The sequence below is a fragment of the Musca autumnalis genome, unplaced genomic scaffold (genome assembly GCF_047663935.1).
Source record: "Musca autumnalis isolate F117 unplaced genomic scaffold, ASM4766393v1 scaffold_1, whole genome shotgun sequence".
In the NCBI taxonomy this organism is placed as follows: domain Eukaryota; kingdom Metazoa; phylum Arthropoda; class Insecta; order Diptera; family Muscidae; genus Musca; species Musca autumnalis.
In genome coordinates, this window is record NW_027411644.1 from 63,912,521 (window position 1) to 63,932,673 (window position 20,153).

A 20,153-nucleotide genomic window follows, 5' to 3' on the forward strand; every position below is an offset into this window, starting at 1 on the left:
TTTACTTCGGAAAGTGTCTTTAGAATCATCTTTTACTTTGGAAAGGGTATTTAGAAGCACCCTTTCTTTGGAAATGGTAATTAAAAGCACCCTTTACTTCGGAAAGGGTCTTTATAAGCACCTTTTACTTTGGAAAGGGTATTTAGAAGCACCCTTTACTTTGGAAATGATCTTTAGAAGCACCCTTTACTTTGGAAATGGTCTTTAGAAGCACCCTTTACTTCGGAAAGGGTCTTTAGAAGCACCTTTTACTTTGGAAAGGGTATTTGGAAGCACCATTTACTTTCGGAATGGTCTTTAGAAGCACCCTTTACTTTGCAAATGGTCTTTAGAAGCACCCTTTACTTTAGAAATGGTATGGAAATGGATATAAGCACCCTTTCCCTTGAAAAGGGTCAATATAAGCTCCCTTTCCTCTAGAAAGGTTCAAGAGAGGCACGCTTTCCTCTAGAAAGGGTCAAGAGAGGCACGCTTTCCTCTAGAAAGGGTCAAGAGAGGCACGCTTTCCTCTAGAAAGGGTCAAGAGAGGCAGCCTTCCCTTTAGAAAGGGTCAATAAAAGCACCCTTTCCTTTGGAAAGGTTCAATAGAAACACTCTTTCCTTTGGAGAGGGTCAATAGAAGCAACCTTTACTTTGGATAGGGTCGTTAGAAGCTCCCTTTACTTTGGAAAGGGTCTTTAGAAGCACGCTTTACTTTGGAAAGGGTCATTAGAACAACCCTTTAGTTTGGAAAAGGTCATTAGAAGAAAGAAAAGTTTTTTGAAAGCACCCTTTCTTTGGGAATGGTCTTTAGAAGAACCCTATGGAAAGATTTTTGGAAGTACACTTTCTTTGGAAAGTGTCTTTAGAAGTACCATGTCCTTTGGAAAGTATCTTTAGAAGCACCATTTTCTTTGGAAAGTGTCTTTGGAAGCACTCTTTCCTTTGGAAACTGTCTTTAGAAGCACAATTTCCTTTGGAAAGGGTCTTTAGATACACCTTTGGTACTTTTAATTTTTTATTGACTGAAACTGTTTTAGAAATAATTCAAAATTGCATATCTTATGTATTTATTATACAAAAAAATACATTTATTTCCGTTTTTAATTGCGTTTTTTACACTTTTTTTGATTTAAAATATATAAAAAGATAATAACATAACGGGGGCGGAAAGGATATACATATATAGATATATACTGGATAATAAAAATATAGGAAAAATATATAATTTAAAAAATTAACAAATTTTGTTGTTTATTTTTTATTGCCACTGTTACAGTTGAGATTTACTTGTTCTACAAATGGAAGCTAATTTTGTAGTAATTTATGGATTTGAAAACTGACACGTTTTACACTGTGTTACGTTACTATTTTTAAGAATAAAAAGAACATTTATTTTCCACTCTAGAGTTTTAAGCTAATATTTTTTGTTTTAGTTTTCTTTGTTCTTAGGCACTCACTTTTATGTTTTTATTAATTGTTTTTGTTGTTTAAGAATTTAATTCAATATTAAAAGGAAAGCCTTGTTTTTTAAACTAAAAAGGCAAACAAATTTACAGTTTTTTCTTCTATCAAAGCACAGCAACAAAGGACGGTGTTAAATATGTATAAGAATAAATAAATAATATAGAGAGAAATAGTTGGAAATTTGATTACAAATTGGGTTGGGGGGTAAATGTTTTTCATAAAACTTTTTGGCAGTAAATTATTGAAAAAAGAAGATAAATACGTTGACTCTGCAGCTATTATATATAGTAAATATGTATATAAGACATGTAATCAAATATTCCTAAAAAACAATTTTGAGACTCCTTTTAAAAGAAATATCATCTGGTTATGTTGCAACAAATAAAAATGAAAAAGAAAAAATAAATTGACGATTCTTCAAAAGTCTTTTGGTTTTGATGTATTAAGAAAATTGTGCGTTTGCTGATATACTTCTTGCATGCATTTGCATCTTACAATTTCCATGTAGAGATTTGTTTTCCATTAGCAACTGGTAGAAAAAATTACATTTTAGGAGGCGCTGTTGGGGTATTAAATTGGAAAGTAGGATAGCGAGGAGCAAAATCACCACCACCAATAACCCGTGTATGTTCTGAGTCATCACGATTTGTGATTGTGGGTGCCTTAAATTGAGTCTCCACAAATTGAGGAGGAGCTGTAAAAAGAAATATAAAATAAATTTTGTTAATAAATATTTATTTATTTATTGATATTAATATTATAGTAAATATAATATTAATATGGGAGAAAGAAAAGCATTGGCTGCAAAGGCCATCAGCTTTTACAATTTATAATACTTAAATTTACTGAAGGATATGACTAATTATATTATTGACTTAGTGGTTAATATAAAATTATACATATTTTTGATGTTGTCCGGGCTGCAGCGTGACCGTTGGAAAATTTCAAAATGTATCACAAAAAGTATCATTTCTAAAAAAAAGTGGCACAGGTCTTTGGAAAAAGTGGCACAAAAAGTGGCACACTGTTTTTATATTTATTAAAGAAGAAAATAATATCAAAACATAACAAAAACAATTCATATATACCCAGCAAAATTTGACGGAAGGGGTTCTATGAGATGACGTGATTTCATGTCATCTTTTGCATTGGTTCAAAGGAAGTCGTGGAAGATCCGATCTTTTCATTAGGATTTGAACCAATGCAAAGGAAGTCGTGAAAGATCCGATCTTTTCATCAGCATTTGTACGCATTCCATCGATCCAATAGAGATGATGCTTGTGTTTTTATTTACACACCTGTTTATTTTCATTTTGGTATGTTCCAGTACTGCAAAAATCTACTAATTTTTACTATTTTTTCCGATAACATAAAGGAAAAATTGTTATCGTAGTAAAAATAAGTAGATTCTTGCAGTTTCTGGAACAGACCAAAGTTGTTAGAACTGTCGTCGTGATGTTGTCTTACATTTCCTGCATATCAAACAACTAAAACTTCTAAACAATTGGTATTATATGAAGCCCCAACCATCGAGCTAAAAATAGAATCGGACTGCACACATTGCTATTTTAAAAGTTCCCTTGTCTGTTCTAAATCTGACATAGAATTTGAAAAAAAAGTCCGAAACGAAAAGGAACAAGAATCTGAAAATAAAGAAGAAACTACTTTTGGAAAGAAACAATTAAAAATAAATTAATTAAGCATAAATGGTATTTTCCATAAAAAGTCTCTCCTCCCCGTTCGTTACATTTTGTTCTTAGAGATCCCTAAAGCAAGCCGGGTTGTAGATCCCTACATATGTCCGTCACTAAACAAAAGAGTATAAACTACCAAAATGTTGTTATAAAATAACAAAATTATAAAATAAAAGTAATTTACGAAATAAAAATACTTAAAGGAGTGCATTTGGAGTCTATGTCGAAATCTGAACTGGTGATGAGAAGATAATTAAGAAAACCTTTTTTAAGATGAAAGAATATCAGTTGCGGAGAACGGAGGAAGTAATCTTTTGCGTTGCAGCGGTGGTGATTACATTGCAATTTTGGATGTAAACTTTTGAAAAACTAAACTGATAAATTAATTGTAGTTATTTCATGAATTCGTTTGAATTAATAAAGAGTTTTATTTTTCATGAAAACCATATTTCAATACAGCATTTCCATTTTCCAAACAATATAAATATTACATGCCAAGAGGTTGGTGATAATGACATGCCAAAGCATTGGTTAAAATGACATGTCAAAGCATGGGTCAAAATGACGTGTCAAAGCATTGGGGAAAATGACATGTCAAATCATTGGTGGAAATGACATGCCAAAGCATTGGTGGAAATGACATGTCAACGCATTGGTTAAAATGACATGCTTAGGATCCAGAAAAGAACGTCATCTTTTGGGGTCCACGCTCATATAAAATTCATCGATGAAGATGCTAAAAAGATGACATGCTAGATCACTTGCACCCATGATTGAATGTCATCTTTGGCATCGAACATTTTGCTGGGTATGTATTAATAATAAAACATAACTTAAATCACATTTTCTTTCATTTTTAAGGCTAATAAAACAAAAATAAATGAATTTGTAGTTACTTATTAGTTACTTCTTTTCTATACATTTTAATGAGATCACTACTTGGATTCCAGTCTTCTATTTCGCAATCAATTAAATTAATTGCTGATAGCATATTGTGGCAAGTTTCAATTTTTAACCTATTTGTTAATTTATTTTTCATATTTGTCAGTTTTGAAAAAACTCTTTCAGCACAAGCACTGCTATGTGGCAAGGCAAAAACATAAATAACAAATTGATACACGTTCTGATACATGTACTCATCCAGATTGTTTTTTATACTTCCAATTTTGTGCCAAAAAAGTTCTACATTTCTTATTGCGAAAAATTGCTCATACGATTTATCATTTGATTTGCTTTCTAATAATTTTAATTCGCTTATAAAAGCCTCTGGATTGCTTATTACATAGGCAAATTCAGTTACTATACCAACATAATCTATGTCTTCATTAGATTTTATATTAAAAGGATCTAAAAATCTTAAAATATTCAGTATTTTGTTATTTACATCAATTCTTGACAAAATTTGGTCACATACATTTTGGTAAAACTTAAGTACATTTCCTTTAATTAATTTAATATTTATTTCTGTTATAATATTCTCAGTACAAATTGAAGTTTCTGCCTCATGGCCTATATATATATATATATTTGTCACATTCTTGATGTGTAAGCAATTCTTATAATCTGTGTTCCAAATTTCTGGAAGAGTTATGAATTCTTTTTTTACGAAATTGCTAAAAAGTTGTAGCAAAATATCTTTTGTCATAGAACAAAGATATATAATTTGCGAAGATTCGCTCTGAAAAGAAGTATTTAAGGAGTTCATTATTTTTAGAATATAAACTAAAAACTGTAAATATATCTTATTTATTATTGACAGCTCTTGTTGAATTAAGTTTATTCTTTCCAAGTTTTTTGTGGATTTTGCCTCAAATTGTTCTCTGACAAAATAGTGTTGCAGTACAGGCCACTGCTCAAGTACACGTTTTGAGACTGATTCAAATGAAAGCCATCTGGTATCACTCAGTCTTAAAAGTTTGTGCTCAGGTACATCGAAAATACTTTGCAGCTCCTTATAATCAGTCTGTCGTTTTGCACTTTTAAAATGATTAAATATGTCTCTCAGCAGTTGTTCCACTTTATTGGGAATGCATCTCAGCGATGAAGCATTTACTAGATTAATGGAGTGGCAAACACATCCAATATGAAAAATGTTGGATACTTTCTTTTTTAACAAGGAAGCCACACCACTATTTTTTCCAACCATACTAGAGGCATTATCGGTAGAAATGCCCACAAAATGCTTCAATGGAATGTTATGGCGTTCTAGGGTATTTAGGATGACATTACAAATATCTTCACCTGATCCACTTGCTGGCTGAACTAGTAAGAAAAACGAATCTCGAGTGTTGCCATTATGCTTATCAAATTGTCTGACAACCATTACTAAACATTTTTCGGTAGAAATGTCAGTAGTTTCATCAATAACTAAACTGAAAATTTGTTGCTGCATTTTGGCAACCATACTTTGAAATCCTTCTTTTCCTAGGAACTCAACTATTTGTTTTGATTTAGTACGACCGCAAGTTTCCTACAATGTGTACAAATCATTGCAATAATCATGTAGTTTTAATTGTATAGTATATACTAACCAATTTTGCTGTTGATGAATCCGGATAAATGGACGAATTGAATTTGGCGAGTTTATCCATTGACCGATATGACTGATTGTTAATAATCATCCGAAGCACTAACTTGATTTCTGCTATAGCAACATTATTTAAATGGGCATTGCTGGTTTGTGGTAAAAAACTCGTCAACTGCATCTTTTCCGTTTCCGTAGCTTTTTTATAATTTTCAATATGTGTTTTTGTGCTTGCATGTCGAATAATATGAGTTTTTTGGTTAACCAATAACTGTTTGCATGCAATACAAATAGGACGATTTTTATGTTCGTCTTTTTTAATCCATTTGTATTGCATTTCCCACTCCTTGCAATAATACCTAGTAATTTTTTGCCTTTTGCAATTCCCTGGTCTTGGATTACACATTTCCTCTGATTCATCATCGGAGCTTTCTGTCGGCTCGGACCTATTATGTATTAATTGGTTTTCAACTATTTTTTGATGTGATGCCTGCTTCGATGTTGATGGTTCATCCTCGGAATATTTTCATTTGAAAGAGGAAATAAGTTAGAGGATAGCGAAGCCGCCCCACAGTCGATGTGTCTGAGGAGCCTTCTAAACCAAAGGCGAAACATGCATGTCACACAGTGGTGATTGTGTGGGTTCGTATCGTCGGCTTTCCTTTTTCAAAAAGCATCTTGGTCAGTAAGCTCGTCTCTAACGAGAAATTAATTAAAAAATTAATAAAAATGACCTTCGCCTAATAGGCAAAATTTTCAAATAAAAATAAAAATCAGCTTGAGCCAGGCTGGGGTTCGAACCCACGTCCTTGAAAAACACATGGAAAAAAGTGTTGTCACGGCGTGTTAGTGTTCAGAACCAAACTCATAACTTTCAAAGGCTGCGCTAAGCGTTTGTCATGAAAGCCATACAAAGATTTGAACAAAAAATTCAACTTTGTAAAAAAACAACTTGCATTTGAAAGAGGAAATAAGTTAGAGGATAGCGAAGCCGCCCCACATTCGATGTGTCTGAGGAGCCTTCCTAAACCAAAGGCGAAACATGCATGTCACACAGTGGTGATTGTGTGGGTTCGTATCGTCGGCTTTCCTTTTTCAAAAAGCATCTTGGTCAGTAAGCTCGTCTCTAACGAGAAATTAATTAAAAAAGGAATATTTTTTTGTTTTCACTATAAACCTGTTATTGCAATACATAAAATTATGTCAGAATATATAGTATTTGCTTCCATTTTTATTTACCTATCCATAAAAAATGATTTGGCGAAACTGGATGTCTTTATTTTTATGTTTTTTTCTAGCCGACTTAACGTAAACAACTCCACAATAACAATGCAAAAATTCAAATAACTGAACACACACGCACATACAACAATGTTGACAACTCTGACAGCTGCGAATATGACTTAAAGACAACCTAATATAAAGACGTGAAAAATGCTACTTGAACTCCCAAAATTAAAATCGTGGCGTTCGAAGCTTTTCTACGGTTCATTGTTATTAAACAATTGAGTTTACATTATAATGTATGTAGTTTCAAAAAAGTGGTATGAAAAAATAAGGTATGAAAAAGTGGCACAAAAAATCAAAAAGTGGCACATTTTGTATCAATATAAAAAAGTATCACAAAAGTATCAAAGCCGAAAAAAAGTATCAAAATTGATACTTTAGTGGCACAACGGTCACGCTGCCGGGCTGGGGGTTTTGAGCATTTCCATGCCATTTTTGTTGAGAATAGTTTGTTGGATTTGTGAGAGACAGGTACATGATTCCAAAATGTGATGGACAGAATTTATGTTGCCGCATTTAGTGCATTTGTTGTCTATATTTTTATTTAGCAGATGTTGATGTGTGGCTATTATATGCCCCATCCGTAGACGAGAAAATATACGAATATGCTTCTTGTCAACATCGGTGGGATATACAGGTGGCGTATATGTGGGATTAATTTGAGTGTAGTGGTAGTGTTGGAAATCCTTTTTACTGATCTAAAGATGTTGATCAAGCTCTGAAGAAATATGTTTCCTAAGATCCAGTTTCTCAATTAAAGAATCATTCAGTAATGGAGCCATACAGGCATATTTGGCGGCTGAGTCTGCCCTAACATTTCCTTGTAAACCAACATGACCAGGTAGCCAAAATAGTTTTATGATGTTTTTATTTGATATAAGGCAATCGCGTATTTTATTAATAGATTTCCATTTTGTATTGGAAATGTTTGCAACGGCCTTGAGCACGGATAAACTATCGGAGAATATAACAGTCTTACATTTGGTGAGTTTCACAATATCTATTGCAAATAATATTCCAGCGGCTTCAGCGCTGAAAATTGAGGATATGTTGTTTAATCTTTTACATCCAAGAATTAAGCCAGTATCGTCGACCACTGCGTATGCTGTGTTGAATTGATCTTTTGATGCATCGGTGTAGAGGAATTTCCATTCCGCATGCTGACTTATAAAAAGTTGGAAATATTGCGAGTATATCTCGCTTGGTGTGCATTCCTTTTTGTGTGTAGAAAGAGAAAAGTCGCATATATTTTCCGGGAGCATCCAGACTGGATGAACATTTTCGTATTTCATCAGTTCATCATTCATGTTTAGTATATTTGATTTTACGCATTCGTAGATGACTGAGGGTGTTTTGGGTATTCTCTTCGCCAACATTACTTTAGAAACGTCCTCGTCTATAACAGATGAATTGAAGGAGAGGATTTTGGGTAATAATTTATTTTTTATTTCGAGTACCCTGTCACTTAACGAGGGTAATCCGGATTCAATCAGTAATATTTGTATGGGCGTGGTTCGGTAAGCATAAGTGCAAGCACGGATGCAATCGTGATAAATAGATGTTATGTGTTTCATCGTAGATATTGGGCTGCCTCCAAATAGATATAAGCCGTAGTCAATTTTACTTAATATTAATGTTTTGACTAGGTAGATTAAGGTGTTGATATGTGTATAAGAACGACTGGAAAGATATTTTATGAGATTAGCTCTGGGAACGAGATCTTTTTTTTAGTTTCATTAATTGTTCTCTCCAACGATAGTTTTTTTCAAAGGTTATGCCCAGTGTTTTTAACTGCGTTACTTGCGGAATAGATATGTTGTTAATTGATATCTTCTCAGGTTTGCATCTGTGTTTTCGACATACATGTAGAACAGAAGATTTAGACAGGGAAATTATCGCACCAGATATTTTGGACCAATCCTTTATTTCAGTAATGATGTCTGCGAATAGATTATTTGTTTTGTTGTTATCTTTATTTATGCTGAGGACGTATAAATCATCTGCATAAAGACAATGATAAATTTTTGGATGGCGATTGATGAGAGAGCTGATTTTGTTGAAAGCAATTTGAAAAAGAACAACAGACAGTGGGGACCCTTGTGGGATTCCATTTTCTAATATGAAGGTATTGGAATAATGATTATTGATTCGCATCTTAAATGTGCGTCCAGATAAGAATGATTTTATGAAGTTTAGAATTTTAGATCCAACTCCCCATGAAATTTGTTCATTAATGATTACGTGCATGCCAATTCGGTCGAAGGCTTTTTCAAAATCTATAGCCAAGATTGGTGAGTGATTTTTCGCTGAGAGGGCTTTGGTAGTGTAAAAGTCTATATGTAGTAAAGCGTCTGTACACACACGACCAGATTTAAAAGCCACTTGATTTAATGCGATAATCTTTCTTATGTTAAGGAACCAGGCTAGACGGTTTGAGACTATGCGCTCCATCAGCTTGGAAAGGCATGGCAATAGAGATATCGGTCTATATCCAGAAAAATCCGTTTTACTTTTATTAGGTTTGGGAATAGCAGCAACTATTGCAGTTTTCCAAGAATGCGGTATTGTGCCGGTGTCAAATATAATATTGTTAATAAATATTTGACGAACTTTAATACAATTTTTATGGGTTTCTGAAGTTACAGTTCTTAGGTTATGTTCTTAGCAAAAATCTAAAAAAAAATTTTAAAAATATTTTCTTTTAACTTACGTATATTTGGATACACCTGTCCACCAACACTATCGGCTACATTCCAACCCAAAGCACCACCCTGGCCATTTGGTGGACTGGCAGGGCTAACAGGTTGTGTTGGCGCCATCGAGGGATCATCACTCTGTTGCTGCTGTTGTTGAGGTGAAATTTGTGCTGGTACATCAGTGTAAGGAGCTGGTGGTTTAAACGAAGCCAATGGTATGGTACCCAATGTTATGGGTATATTACCCGTCAAATTGCGATGTGGTCCAGCAACTGTACATTCAATATGTAAATCATAATCCAATGCAATTATGCCACAATTAACCAGATTTGTTGGTGGCAAAGGTGGTATTTCCATTTGTTGGCTAAATGTTCTCGATTCACCGCCATCCACAGGACCTATTCCCAGTTCAGCAATGGTTATCTTAGATTCTTTCTTTTCGGCACGTGGTTGTGTCGTATGGAACGTTACCCGTTTACGTAGCACAAATTTGACAGTGTTGATTTTAACATTGCTAGCATTATCACATTCACAGGTTATGGGTATTATCTGTCCCGAAACATAGCCGGTAACAGGAACACTTGTAATGACAGACAATGGACCAGATTTACAACAGAAACAACAAAAAGATTTCTCCAATTCCAATTTGAAGGGTTCTTTAAAGCGAGGATTTAAATTCAAATCGACGGGCGCAATGACGGTAAATGCCATTTTCATATCTTGATCAAATTTCCAGGGTCTATCCAGGGTGACTTTTATGGTATAGCGTACATGACCGAATTCTCCCTCAAATGAGGAGGGCAATGTTGGTGGCAGAGCACAAGTGAATGGATAGGTGTGAGTACCGGCTGGTAATTCAATTTCAGCACCTGAAAGTGGGTGGCAACAATAAGAAATGAAGGAATTATTATTATTTTCTGTTATTTGGCTTTTATTATGATTTTACTTACTATTCTTGCCACCAACTAGATAGTATTTGATTTGGAAATATTCTTCATGGCCCTTAAAGGTGGTTGTCTCATCCTCATCACGTCCTTCGCTGTTGGTCACCTTACGTGTTTCTGACCATTCTGTATTGGCTTCACCAAGGAATTTGATGATGATTCCTGAATATAAAAAATAAGATATTATATTTGAATGTACTTTTAAATTGTATTGAATAAACAAAGGAATATGTAAAAAGAGTGTTGAACTTTTGCGGGGGAGGTATGTACTTGAAGAAATGGACCAACATGGTCTATATTGGAATTGTATCTAATTTGCGAGTATTTCTTTCGGTACTTATTGCCAAAAAGCGATTTTAATTGATCACAAAAGTAAAAAATTTTTTTCCCTTAAATACACGAATTTCGGAAAATTTCAAAAATATTTTTTAAATTCACTTTGGCAGTTTTGTTGAGATGTTAATTTCTTTATTTTTCTAGAATGAAACAGCTTAATCTCAATTTTGTTGTTTTAAAAAAAAAAAAAAATTTAGAACAAGGAAATTGAGATTAAGCTGCATTATTTTAGAATAACAAAAATAATATACATATGTATTTTTTAAAACTCACGCCTTTAGAAAAATTATAAAGATATTTTTTTTAAATCCTAGCCATTAGAAAAATTATAAAAATATTTGTTAAAAAGTCCACGGCTTTCGAAAAAATTAAAAAATATCTTTTTATTGAAAAATTCACGGCTTTTGAAATATGTATTTTAAAATTATTTTTTTTCAAATCCACGCCTTTTGAAAACAAATTTTAAAGACGTTGTCCTTTGAAAATTATGAACAATTTTTTTTAAAAAAGTCCCCACCTTTTTAAAAATCATAAAAAATATTTGTATAAAAAGTCCGCATCTTTTGAAAATTATTAAAAATATATTATTTTCAAACCCCTGCAAAAACAGAATTACAAATTTTTAAGAGGCGTAGATAAAAAAAAACTAATCTGCGCCTCTTAAAAAATTTTAATTCAGTTTTTTTATACCAACAACTTATAAAAAATTTAATAATATTTTTAAAGTATTCACGCCTTCTGAAATATTAAAAAAAAACTTTTTTGAAAATTTACGCTTTTTGAACAATTTTAAAAATAGATATTTTTTTAATTAATTAATTGGATTAAGGAGTTTTTGTACATACAAAACTCTACAACAACTCCTTAGGCCATGTTAGCTCGATTAATCTAATTAATATATATATATATATATATATATATATATATATATATATATATATTTTTTTTTTTTTTTTTTAAACACTCCTTTTGAAAAATTAAAAAAAAAACACGCCTTTTGAAAAAATTTTAAAAATATTTTTTTAAGAATCCCCGCAATTGAAAAATTAAAAAAACCCGCCTTTTGAAAATTTAAAAAAAATCTTTTTTTGAATATCTACGACTTTTGAAAAATTAAAAAACACGCCTTGGGAAAAATGAAAAAAAAAATTAAAAAAATCCACGCCTTTTGGAAAATTAAAAAAGCGCCGAAAAATATTGTTTTAAAAATCTACGCCTATTAAAAAACGAAAAAAAAAATTCGTAAAAATCTACGCCTTTTGAAATTTTTTTAAATGTTTAATTGTTTTCCTATAAAATTGAACAAATGTTTTTTAGAAAATCCACCCCAATTGAAAAATGAAAAAAAAAATTAAAAAATCCAAGTAAATTGAAAAATTAAAAAATATTTTTAAAAATATCCAGGCCTAATGAAAAATGTAAAAAACTTTTGAAAAATGTTAAAATAATTTTTTTTTAATTAACGCCAACTGAAATATGAAAAAATAGTTTTCAAAAAATCTATCGTCTATTGAAAAATAAAAAAAAAAATTTTATACAAAAGTTCACGTCTTTTGAAAAGTGTAAATTTTTTTTTATAAAAATTCACGCCTATTGAAAAATTTTAAAATAATTTGTTGAAAAAACCACGCCTATTTAAAAATGGAAAAATATTTTTTTGAAAAAACCACGCATATTTAAAAATGGAAAAATTTTTTTTTTGAAAAAACCACGCCTATTTAAGATGGAAAAATATTTTTTTGAAAAAAACCACGCCTATTTCAAAATGGAAAAATAATTTTTTGAAAAAACCACGCCTATTTAAAAATGGAAAAATATTTTTTTGAAAAAACCACGTCTATTTAAAAATTGAAAAAAATATTTTTTAAAAAATCCACGCCTATTTAAAAATAAAAATATTTTTTAAAAAATCTATTGCTCTGTTCCAGAACCTGCAAGAAGCGTCTATTTTTTACTACGATAACATTTTTTCCTTTACGTTATCGGAAAAAATAGTAAAAATTAGTAGACCAAATGCCAATTGAAAAATGGAAAAATATTTTTTAAAAAATACACTCCTAATAAAAGATGGAAAAATATTTTTAAAAAAAAATCAACGCCAATTAAAAAATGGAAAAATATTTTTTTAAAAATCAACGCCAATTGAAAAATGGAAAAATATTTTTTAAAAATCCACGCCTATGGAAAATTAAAAAAAAATGTTTTTAAAAATCTACGCCTATTGAAAAATGGAAAAAATATTTTTCAAAAAATCAACGCCAATTAAAAAACGGAGAAAATATTTTTAAAAAATCCACGCCAGTTGGAAATTGGAAAAATATTTATTAAAAAATCCACACCAATTAAAAAATTGAAAAATATTTTTTAAAAGAAGAAGAAAGGAAAAAAAATTATATTTTTATTGAGAAAAGGAAAAAATATTTTTTAAAAAATCCACGCCTTTTGAAGAAAGAGAAAAAAATTATATTTTTATTGAGAAAAGGAAAAAATATTTTTTAAAAAATCCACGTCTTTTGAAGAAAGAAAAAAAAAATTATATTTTTATTGAGAAAAGGAAAAAATATTTTTTAAAAAATCCACGCCTATGAAAAAATATTTTTTTAAAAAATTCAGTTTTTTGAAAATTTTTAAAAATATTTTTTTAGATATTCAAGACTTTTGAAATATTTTATTTTTTTTAAACCCATGACATTTGAAAATTCTTAAAAATAATTTTTTGAAAATTCACGCTTTTTAAAAATTTTTAAAAATATTTTGGAATTTTCAATTTTTAAAAACACGCTTTTTAAAAAAATTAGAATATATTTTTAAGAATCCCCGCTTTTTAAAAAACTTAAAAAAAGCATCCTGAAACATTTTAAAAATATTTTTTCAAAATCCAAGCCTATTGAAAAATGAAAAATTATATATTTTTTAACAAAATTCAAGTCTTTTGAAAAATAAAAAACCGCATTAATATTTATTAAAAATCCACGCATATTAAAAAATGAAAAAAAAAATTGTAAAAATTCCTTTTGAAAAGTGTTAAAAATATTTTTTATATTTTGATTAAAAAATTGAAAAAATATTTATTAAAAAAATCACCCCAATTGAAAAAATATTTTTTAAAAAATCCACGAAAAATGAAAATATATTTTTTAAAAAATCCACGAAAAATGAAAACAATATTTTTTATGAAATCCACGACAATTGAAAAATAAAAAAAAATATTTTCTTAAAAGTCCAGGCCTAATGAAAAATGTAGAAAACATTTTTTTAACTCACGCCTATTGAGAAATGTTAAAATATTTTTTTAAAAAATCCAGTCGTAATGAAAAATATAAAAAACATTTTTTTAAAAAATTCACGCCTTTTGAAAAATGTTAAAATGTTAAAAAACATCGCCAATTTAAAAATGTTAAAAATATTTTTTTTTTAAATTCACACCTATTGAAAAATATATTTTTTAAAAAATCCAGTCCTAATGAAAAAGCAAAAATTTTTTTTAAACAATCCACGCATAATTAAAATTGGAAAAAACATTTTTTTAAAAAAATCAACGCCAATTGATAAATGTGGAAAATATTTTTTAAAAAATGCACGCCTATTGAAAAATGGAAAAAGTATTTTTTAAAAAAATATTTTTTAAAAAATCCACGCCAATTAAAAAATATTTTATAAAAAATCAACGCCTATTGAAAAAAGAAAAAAATATTTTTTTTAAATCCACGTATATTGAAAAAAGGAAAAAATATTTTTTAGAAAAATCTACGCCTATTGAGAAAGGGAAAAAATATTTTTTTAAATAATCCACGCCTATTGAGGAAAGGAAAAAAATATTTTTTTAAATAATCTACGCCTATTGAGAAAAGGAAAAAATAAATTAAAATTTCATTATTTATTTATGTTTATTTTACTTCATATAAAGCTCTGTATTTTTTGTTGGAGTAGTTTAACATAACATCCCCCTTCCATTTCCTGGAGTATAATAATTCGATCAATCAAAATATTTTATAATTAATATAGTTTTTTTATAATTACTACCCCTATTTTTATACATAGTAATTGTGTTTTAGAGTAGAATAGTCATCCCTCCCTTATATATTAAAAAAAAAATATTTAAAAAAATCACGCCTATTGAGAAAAGAAAAAAAATATTTGTTTTTTAAAAATCCATTCCTATTGAAAAATGAAAAAATACTTTTTTAAACAACCCACGTCTCATGAAAAATGGAAAAATATTTTTTTTAATCAACGAATATTGGAAAATACCTATAAAATAAAAAATACATATATGTACATATATATATATATATATATATATATATATATATATATATATATATATATTTAAATACTTCGTCATAGAAACTCTCAATTTTACTGTAATAAATTAAAATATGAGGCTTTCACATGCATGCAATTGTACACGTTTATTCACCACGCAGAGAAAAGAAATGTGATCTCATAGATTACAAAAAGTCCCCACGTTTATATTGTATGTGGTTGATACAAATTATTCTTATTTAATTTGACATTTTTAGATAATTGACTAACCATGATCGAAGAATAAAAATCTCTCTTCTAAACCAAAATTCTTGTGACTTTCAGCTCTAAATGTGAATTGATATGATATCATCAGGCATTAGGTGCATTGCCTTTTCGAATATCAGATAACTGAAATCTTAAAATCCCTAATCAAATTTGAATAAAACATGAAACAAAGAATCGGGTTGAGTAGGTATAACTTATTCAGTGGAATTCAAATTGAGAAAATTTTTAAGAAATGTTAAGCATTTCGACAAATGAGTATAAAATTGTTTTGAGGCACACACCAAAACAATAAATTGTAAGGAAAGAATATCATCAAAATATTTACTATTTGGTGGCAATCTATCTACATACATATGTATGTTTGTGTAACTATGTATATGCATCAAGCTGCTGCACATCACCTATCATCATCCTCCTCCTTCAATTGCATACATTTCTGTTGCATGAATGAGTTCACTAACCCTGCAATATATGATGCTACTGAGACAACAGTAGAACAGAAAACGACCAAACCAGCATCTCCAATATTGTTCTTTCAGGCTATGAGAAATATTTGGCGGTGGATTGTAAACAAACATCAACGGGGCAGACAATTGATATATCTGCCACCCACTCATACATACAAGAAAACTTGAACTACTTAAAGTCACAAGAGAGTGAGGGTGTAGGAGATGAATGGATGGTCTTTGCAAGAAAGGCAACCAGAAAATCATGTAATAGTAAGAACAAGAAACAAGTCAACGAAGGCAAGTAACTAAGAAACACGAAGAATGCGGGCTAAAAATAACATAGAACCGGCTTTTGGGATCACACACAAAAAAACAATAAAAATTTATTGAAAATAGGGGGTCAAAAAAGCAAACGCACAAACAGAAGTCGTGTTGAAATGGAAATAGCAAAGTGTGCTATGCCCCGCATATTTTTGTTATTGTTTTTGGGAGGCTCATTGGGCAAAAGGTGTTAAGTTTTCTCAAGGCGGTATTCACGGTATTCACCCTGAAAAAAATGATTAAAAACTACAAATAAACGAAATACCTGTGCTACACACAACATGGCAAAAAACGATTAGTTGTATGGAGAAATCGAATTGCAAATGTTACAAAAATAAGCTAATAATCAAAACACTGCCCGAAAAAACAAACAACAATTGACAATAAATAATGATACAATCGAGCAGCAACCAAGACAAAAATATACAATGAATTCCAATAATAATGACGTCGTCTTTTCGTTCGTTTCCACACTCAACAAAACAGCACACAGAAAGTAAATGGTTGGCGGGGAGGAGGAGAAGGCGAACGACAGCAGCAGATTGTGTAGTAGGGAAGGCCACTGCCACTTTGCTTTTTTTCGGTGATAGGATGATGATGTGATGTGGATACATTATAAAGATATGACTAATATTTTCTTTTCAGATTTATTTATTACTACTAGCACTGGACAAGTTTGTTATTTGTTCTCTTATCACAATCCCTCCCACAAACGCCCTTATATATTTTGCAAAATTAAAAAAGTATAAAAAATAAAATCTTTAAATTATTGTTTGAATTAAACATACCTCGAATCTTTTTCGCTGAATCAAATGTTAAATTTACTTGTCCATTGACAGTTTGTCCAGCATAGTACGTGTTCCATGGATTATCCAAAACAATTTCACAACCTTTTAGACCCATTGTAATGGTTTATTATTATTAGATTTTATTTAAATACTTTTTTTTTCCTTATAAACTTCAGAGCGAAAACCTCCTTGGCCAATTCCCGAACGTTGGATATTTAAATACTTTTCTTTTGCTATTATCTTAGATATTGGAATAATTTATCGTCTATTGGAAACGCGCACACCCAAAACTCAGATGAAGTCTCGGCAATAACAAAAAACCACATCCCCTTGTTTTGACGTACGAAGTTTGGCGACAACGGTTTTTTGCATCAGCTGATTGTGATGAGTGGTCCTTGAATGTGTACGTGCATTGAATGTCATATTTTATTGACGCCGTTTGCACTTAACCGTATTTAATGTTTCAAATGTCAATTTATTTATTTAATTATGAAAATAGTCAGGCATAATCCCATTGTCGTTGTTTTAATATTTTATTAAAACAACTTTAATTTGTTAGTGGGAAAATTGACTATGTTTACCAAGGGTAACGAGGCCTTTACACCAAATGGAATTGACATTTCAAAACCAGTGGTTTTACTAAAGCATCCAAAAAATATTGGAAGCTTTAAAATATATCCTTTATACCCCGGTTACACTATACCGGATTAACCCAGTGGGTTTGGTTTTCAAACGTCAATTCCATAGCGCAAACGTCAAATAAATCCTCATGAAGTGGGTTAACCCGGCAAAAAACACTAGTGTAACCGTACTATTAATTAAAGCTGTGTTCCAGAACTAAAAAGTTTTTACAATTTTTACGACTTTTACACATTTTACTTGAAAAAGCGTTCCCGTACACAAAAAAGTTGTAAAATGTTCACTTCTCTTTAAACAAAAATGGGGCTGAATGACGCTCTCTTTAAAAACTTTTTACTCGACAAATTTGAGCGTGTAAAAAATAGTAACATGGATGCCGGCGTCTGATTGGCTGGTATGCCGACTTTGACATTTGTTCCAGCTTTTTTGACGTTTCTTCAATTTTTCCGTTCCCGAACTTTTTGAAAAAACTTTTGTGTAACAACAATTTTTCTGTCTTTCTCTCTTTTACGAGTTTTACTATTAAAAAGTACGGGAACAAAGCTTAAATTATCATTTTTAATTTTTAGTTGTATAACCCAAAGGCAATATGAAAATAGTTAATAAATCTGTTCGAACAATCTAAATAATAATAGTACGTACGGTTACATTAGAGTTTTTTGCCATGGTAGACTATTACTAAGTTTACACTTACGAAATCCACTCGATTTCAGCTGTCAATTCCTTTACGTATACGTCAAATGAAAACTCTTCTGAAATAGATTGGATTTCATTTGACGTTTGAGCAATGGAATTGACAGTTGAAATCGAGTGGATTTCGTAAATGTAAACATAGTATATGTTTATATTAAATGGTCTGTTTGTTATGTACCGCCTAATGCGGCGCTACGGTGGGGTTCCGACAAGCTCAGTCGGGGCGTCCACTTTCAGGGGGTTCTCAACCCTTCCACCGTCAGCCCTAGGGGTCAAACAATCAAAGGAATGAAAACAGAACAACATAAACACAAAATAAAACGACACAAACACGTTATACAACCATGACAAGGGAACTTGGTGTCTCGTTCCCACACATAGCCCGCCCATCCTTGACCCTTTGGTCCATACGAAAAAAGACAAAAATTTTAAAGGGCCCCAGAAGCCACACACACTTACCGCTTAATAACCTACATCCTAATTATCTCTCTTACAAAGAAACAAGTCAGCAATTCATATTAAATCACAAACATTAAATGGGTTTATTAACATATTTTTAAACTTAATCCTAACAATGAAACATTTAATCGAAGTAAAAATATTCTAAAATTCCTAACCCCTGATTTTTTTTTTATGAGCCACTCACTCAGGCTACCACCCAATAATCTAGGATACTTATTATTGCCAAACTGGCGTCTTTAAAATTTACTACCTCCCTAAAAGAGCTCTGTTAAGGGGTGCTCATGGACGATCATATATGTCCAACAAACACAAAATTGAATTAATCCTTTGTCATTTGGGTAACCCTACGCTCAATTACTAGGCGTTAGAAACCTGCACAATTTGAAACTTAAACTTAATCAATCATCTACTCACTACAGACAATCACACTTAACCTAGTACACAAATAAGTTCGTTTAAAAATTTTCGTTAGCACAAAATTAATTTAATTATCTTTTAATTTAAAATGTTTAAATTTTGTATTTTCTGTTAGGTTTTAATGTCATTAGCTTTTCCAATTATTAAAAAAACATTAATCAAACAAATTCCTTTTTTTTTTTTTTAGGTGTCTCTGTCATATACCACAATTAGCATCTAGCGCGGTTGCGCATATCAACAAAACGAGGGCTAGCTCACCACAGATCTCGGTCAAAACTCGGTACGTATAACTTAAGACAATTACCTGGTGGTCAATTCTTTAATATAGCTTTTCTTTATCCTTTTAGATGATGAAACAGACTCATTATATTCCGGGCAACAAACTCATTCCTGGATGAACCTTAACGGCAAACGTCCAATGTGTTTGGAGATATTTTAAACTTCAATACTGGTTAATCCCCCATAAGAATTTGAAGCAAAACTCCAAGACTCCTTGATCCAGAAATTTACGTCAATTTTTCCAAAAAAAAAATGTAGCCGACCACCTCCAGCAATGTATTTGGAGGGGCCGGATTTTATCGTTCCAGGTTGCGGTTTGGTTTGGCGGTATCTTTAATACACATTTGAAAAAAAGAAACAAGGAACACTATCACATTGGTGCCTTCACTGATGATTTAATTATTATTAGCTTACATATTTTTTTACTCGCATCAACGTTTTAAACCAACACCAGAATACAATAAAAGTACACCAATATATTTTGGCAAACAAATTTGATTTTTTTTTCACTGTTTGTTTTTATTAGGGAATTTCCTTTGTAGGAGCTTAGCGCCACGAAAATGTTTCCTTTATACTATACCGAGGATTAATGAGGAAGACATTTTCCGTTTTGCCCTTTTTATAGCGCATAAAGTAATGCCAATT

At 30.9% G+C, this 20,153-nt stretch overlaps 1 protein-coding gene and 1 long non-coding RNA gene across 2 annotated transcripts; one reads left to right on the top strand and one right to left on the bottom strand.

Annotated features, from left to right (window-relative positions):
- Window positions 1-1,041: 1,041 nt before the first annotated feature.
- LOC141399493 (arrestin domain-containing protein 17) lies at window positions 1,042-17,378 on the bottom strand. The gene is made up of 4 exons (XM_073978392.1): window positions 17,019-17,378; window positions 10,598-10,753; window positions 9,662-10,516; window positions 1,042-2,140 (listed from the first exon to the last, which is right to left on the bottom strand). The coding sequence occupies exons 1-4, from the start codon at window positions 17,131-17,133 to the stop codon at window positions 1,989-1,991; spliced, it is 1,278 nt and encodes a 425-aa protein (XP_073834493.1). The 5' UTR covers window positions 17,134-17,378; the 3' UTR covers window positions 1,042-1,988.
- A 2,028-nt stretch (window positions 17,379-19,406) lies between these two features.
- LOC141399508 (uncharacterized) lies at window positions 19,407-20,001 on the top strand. Its single transcript, XR_012411855.1, has 2 exons — window positions 19,407-19,509; window positions 19,577-20,001. It is a non-coding gene; the product is annotated as an uncharacterized lncRNA (long non-coding RNA).
- Window positions 20,002-20,153: the final 152 nt, after the last annotated feature.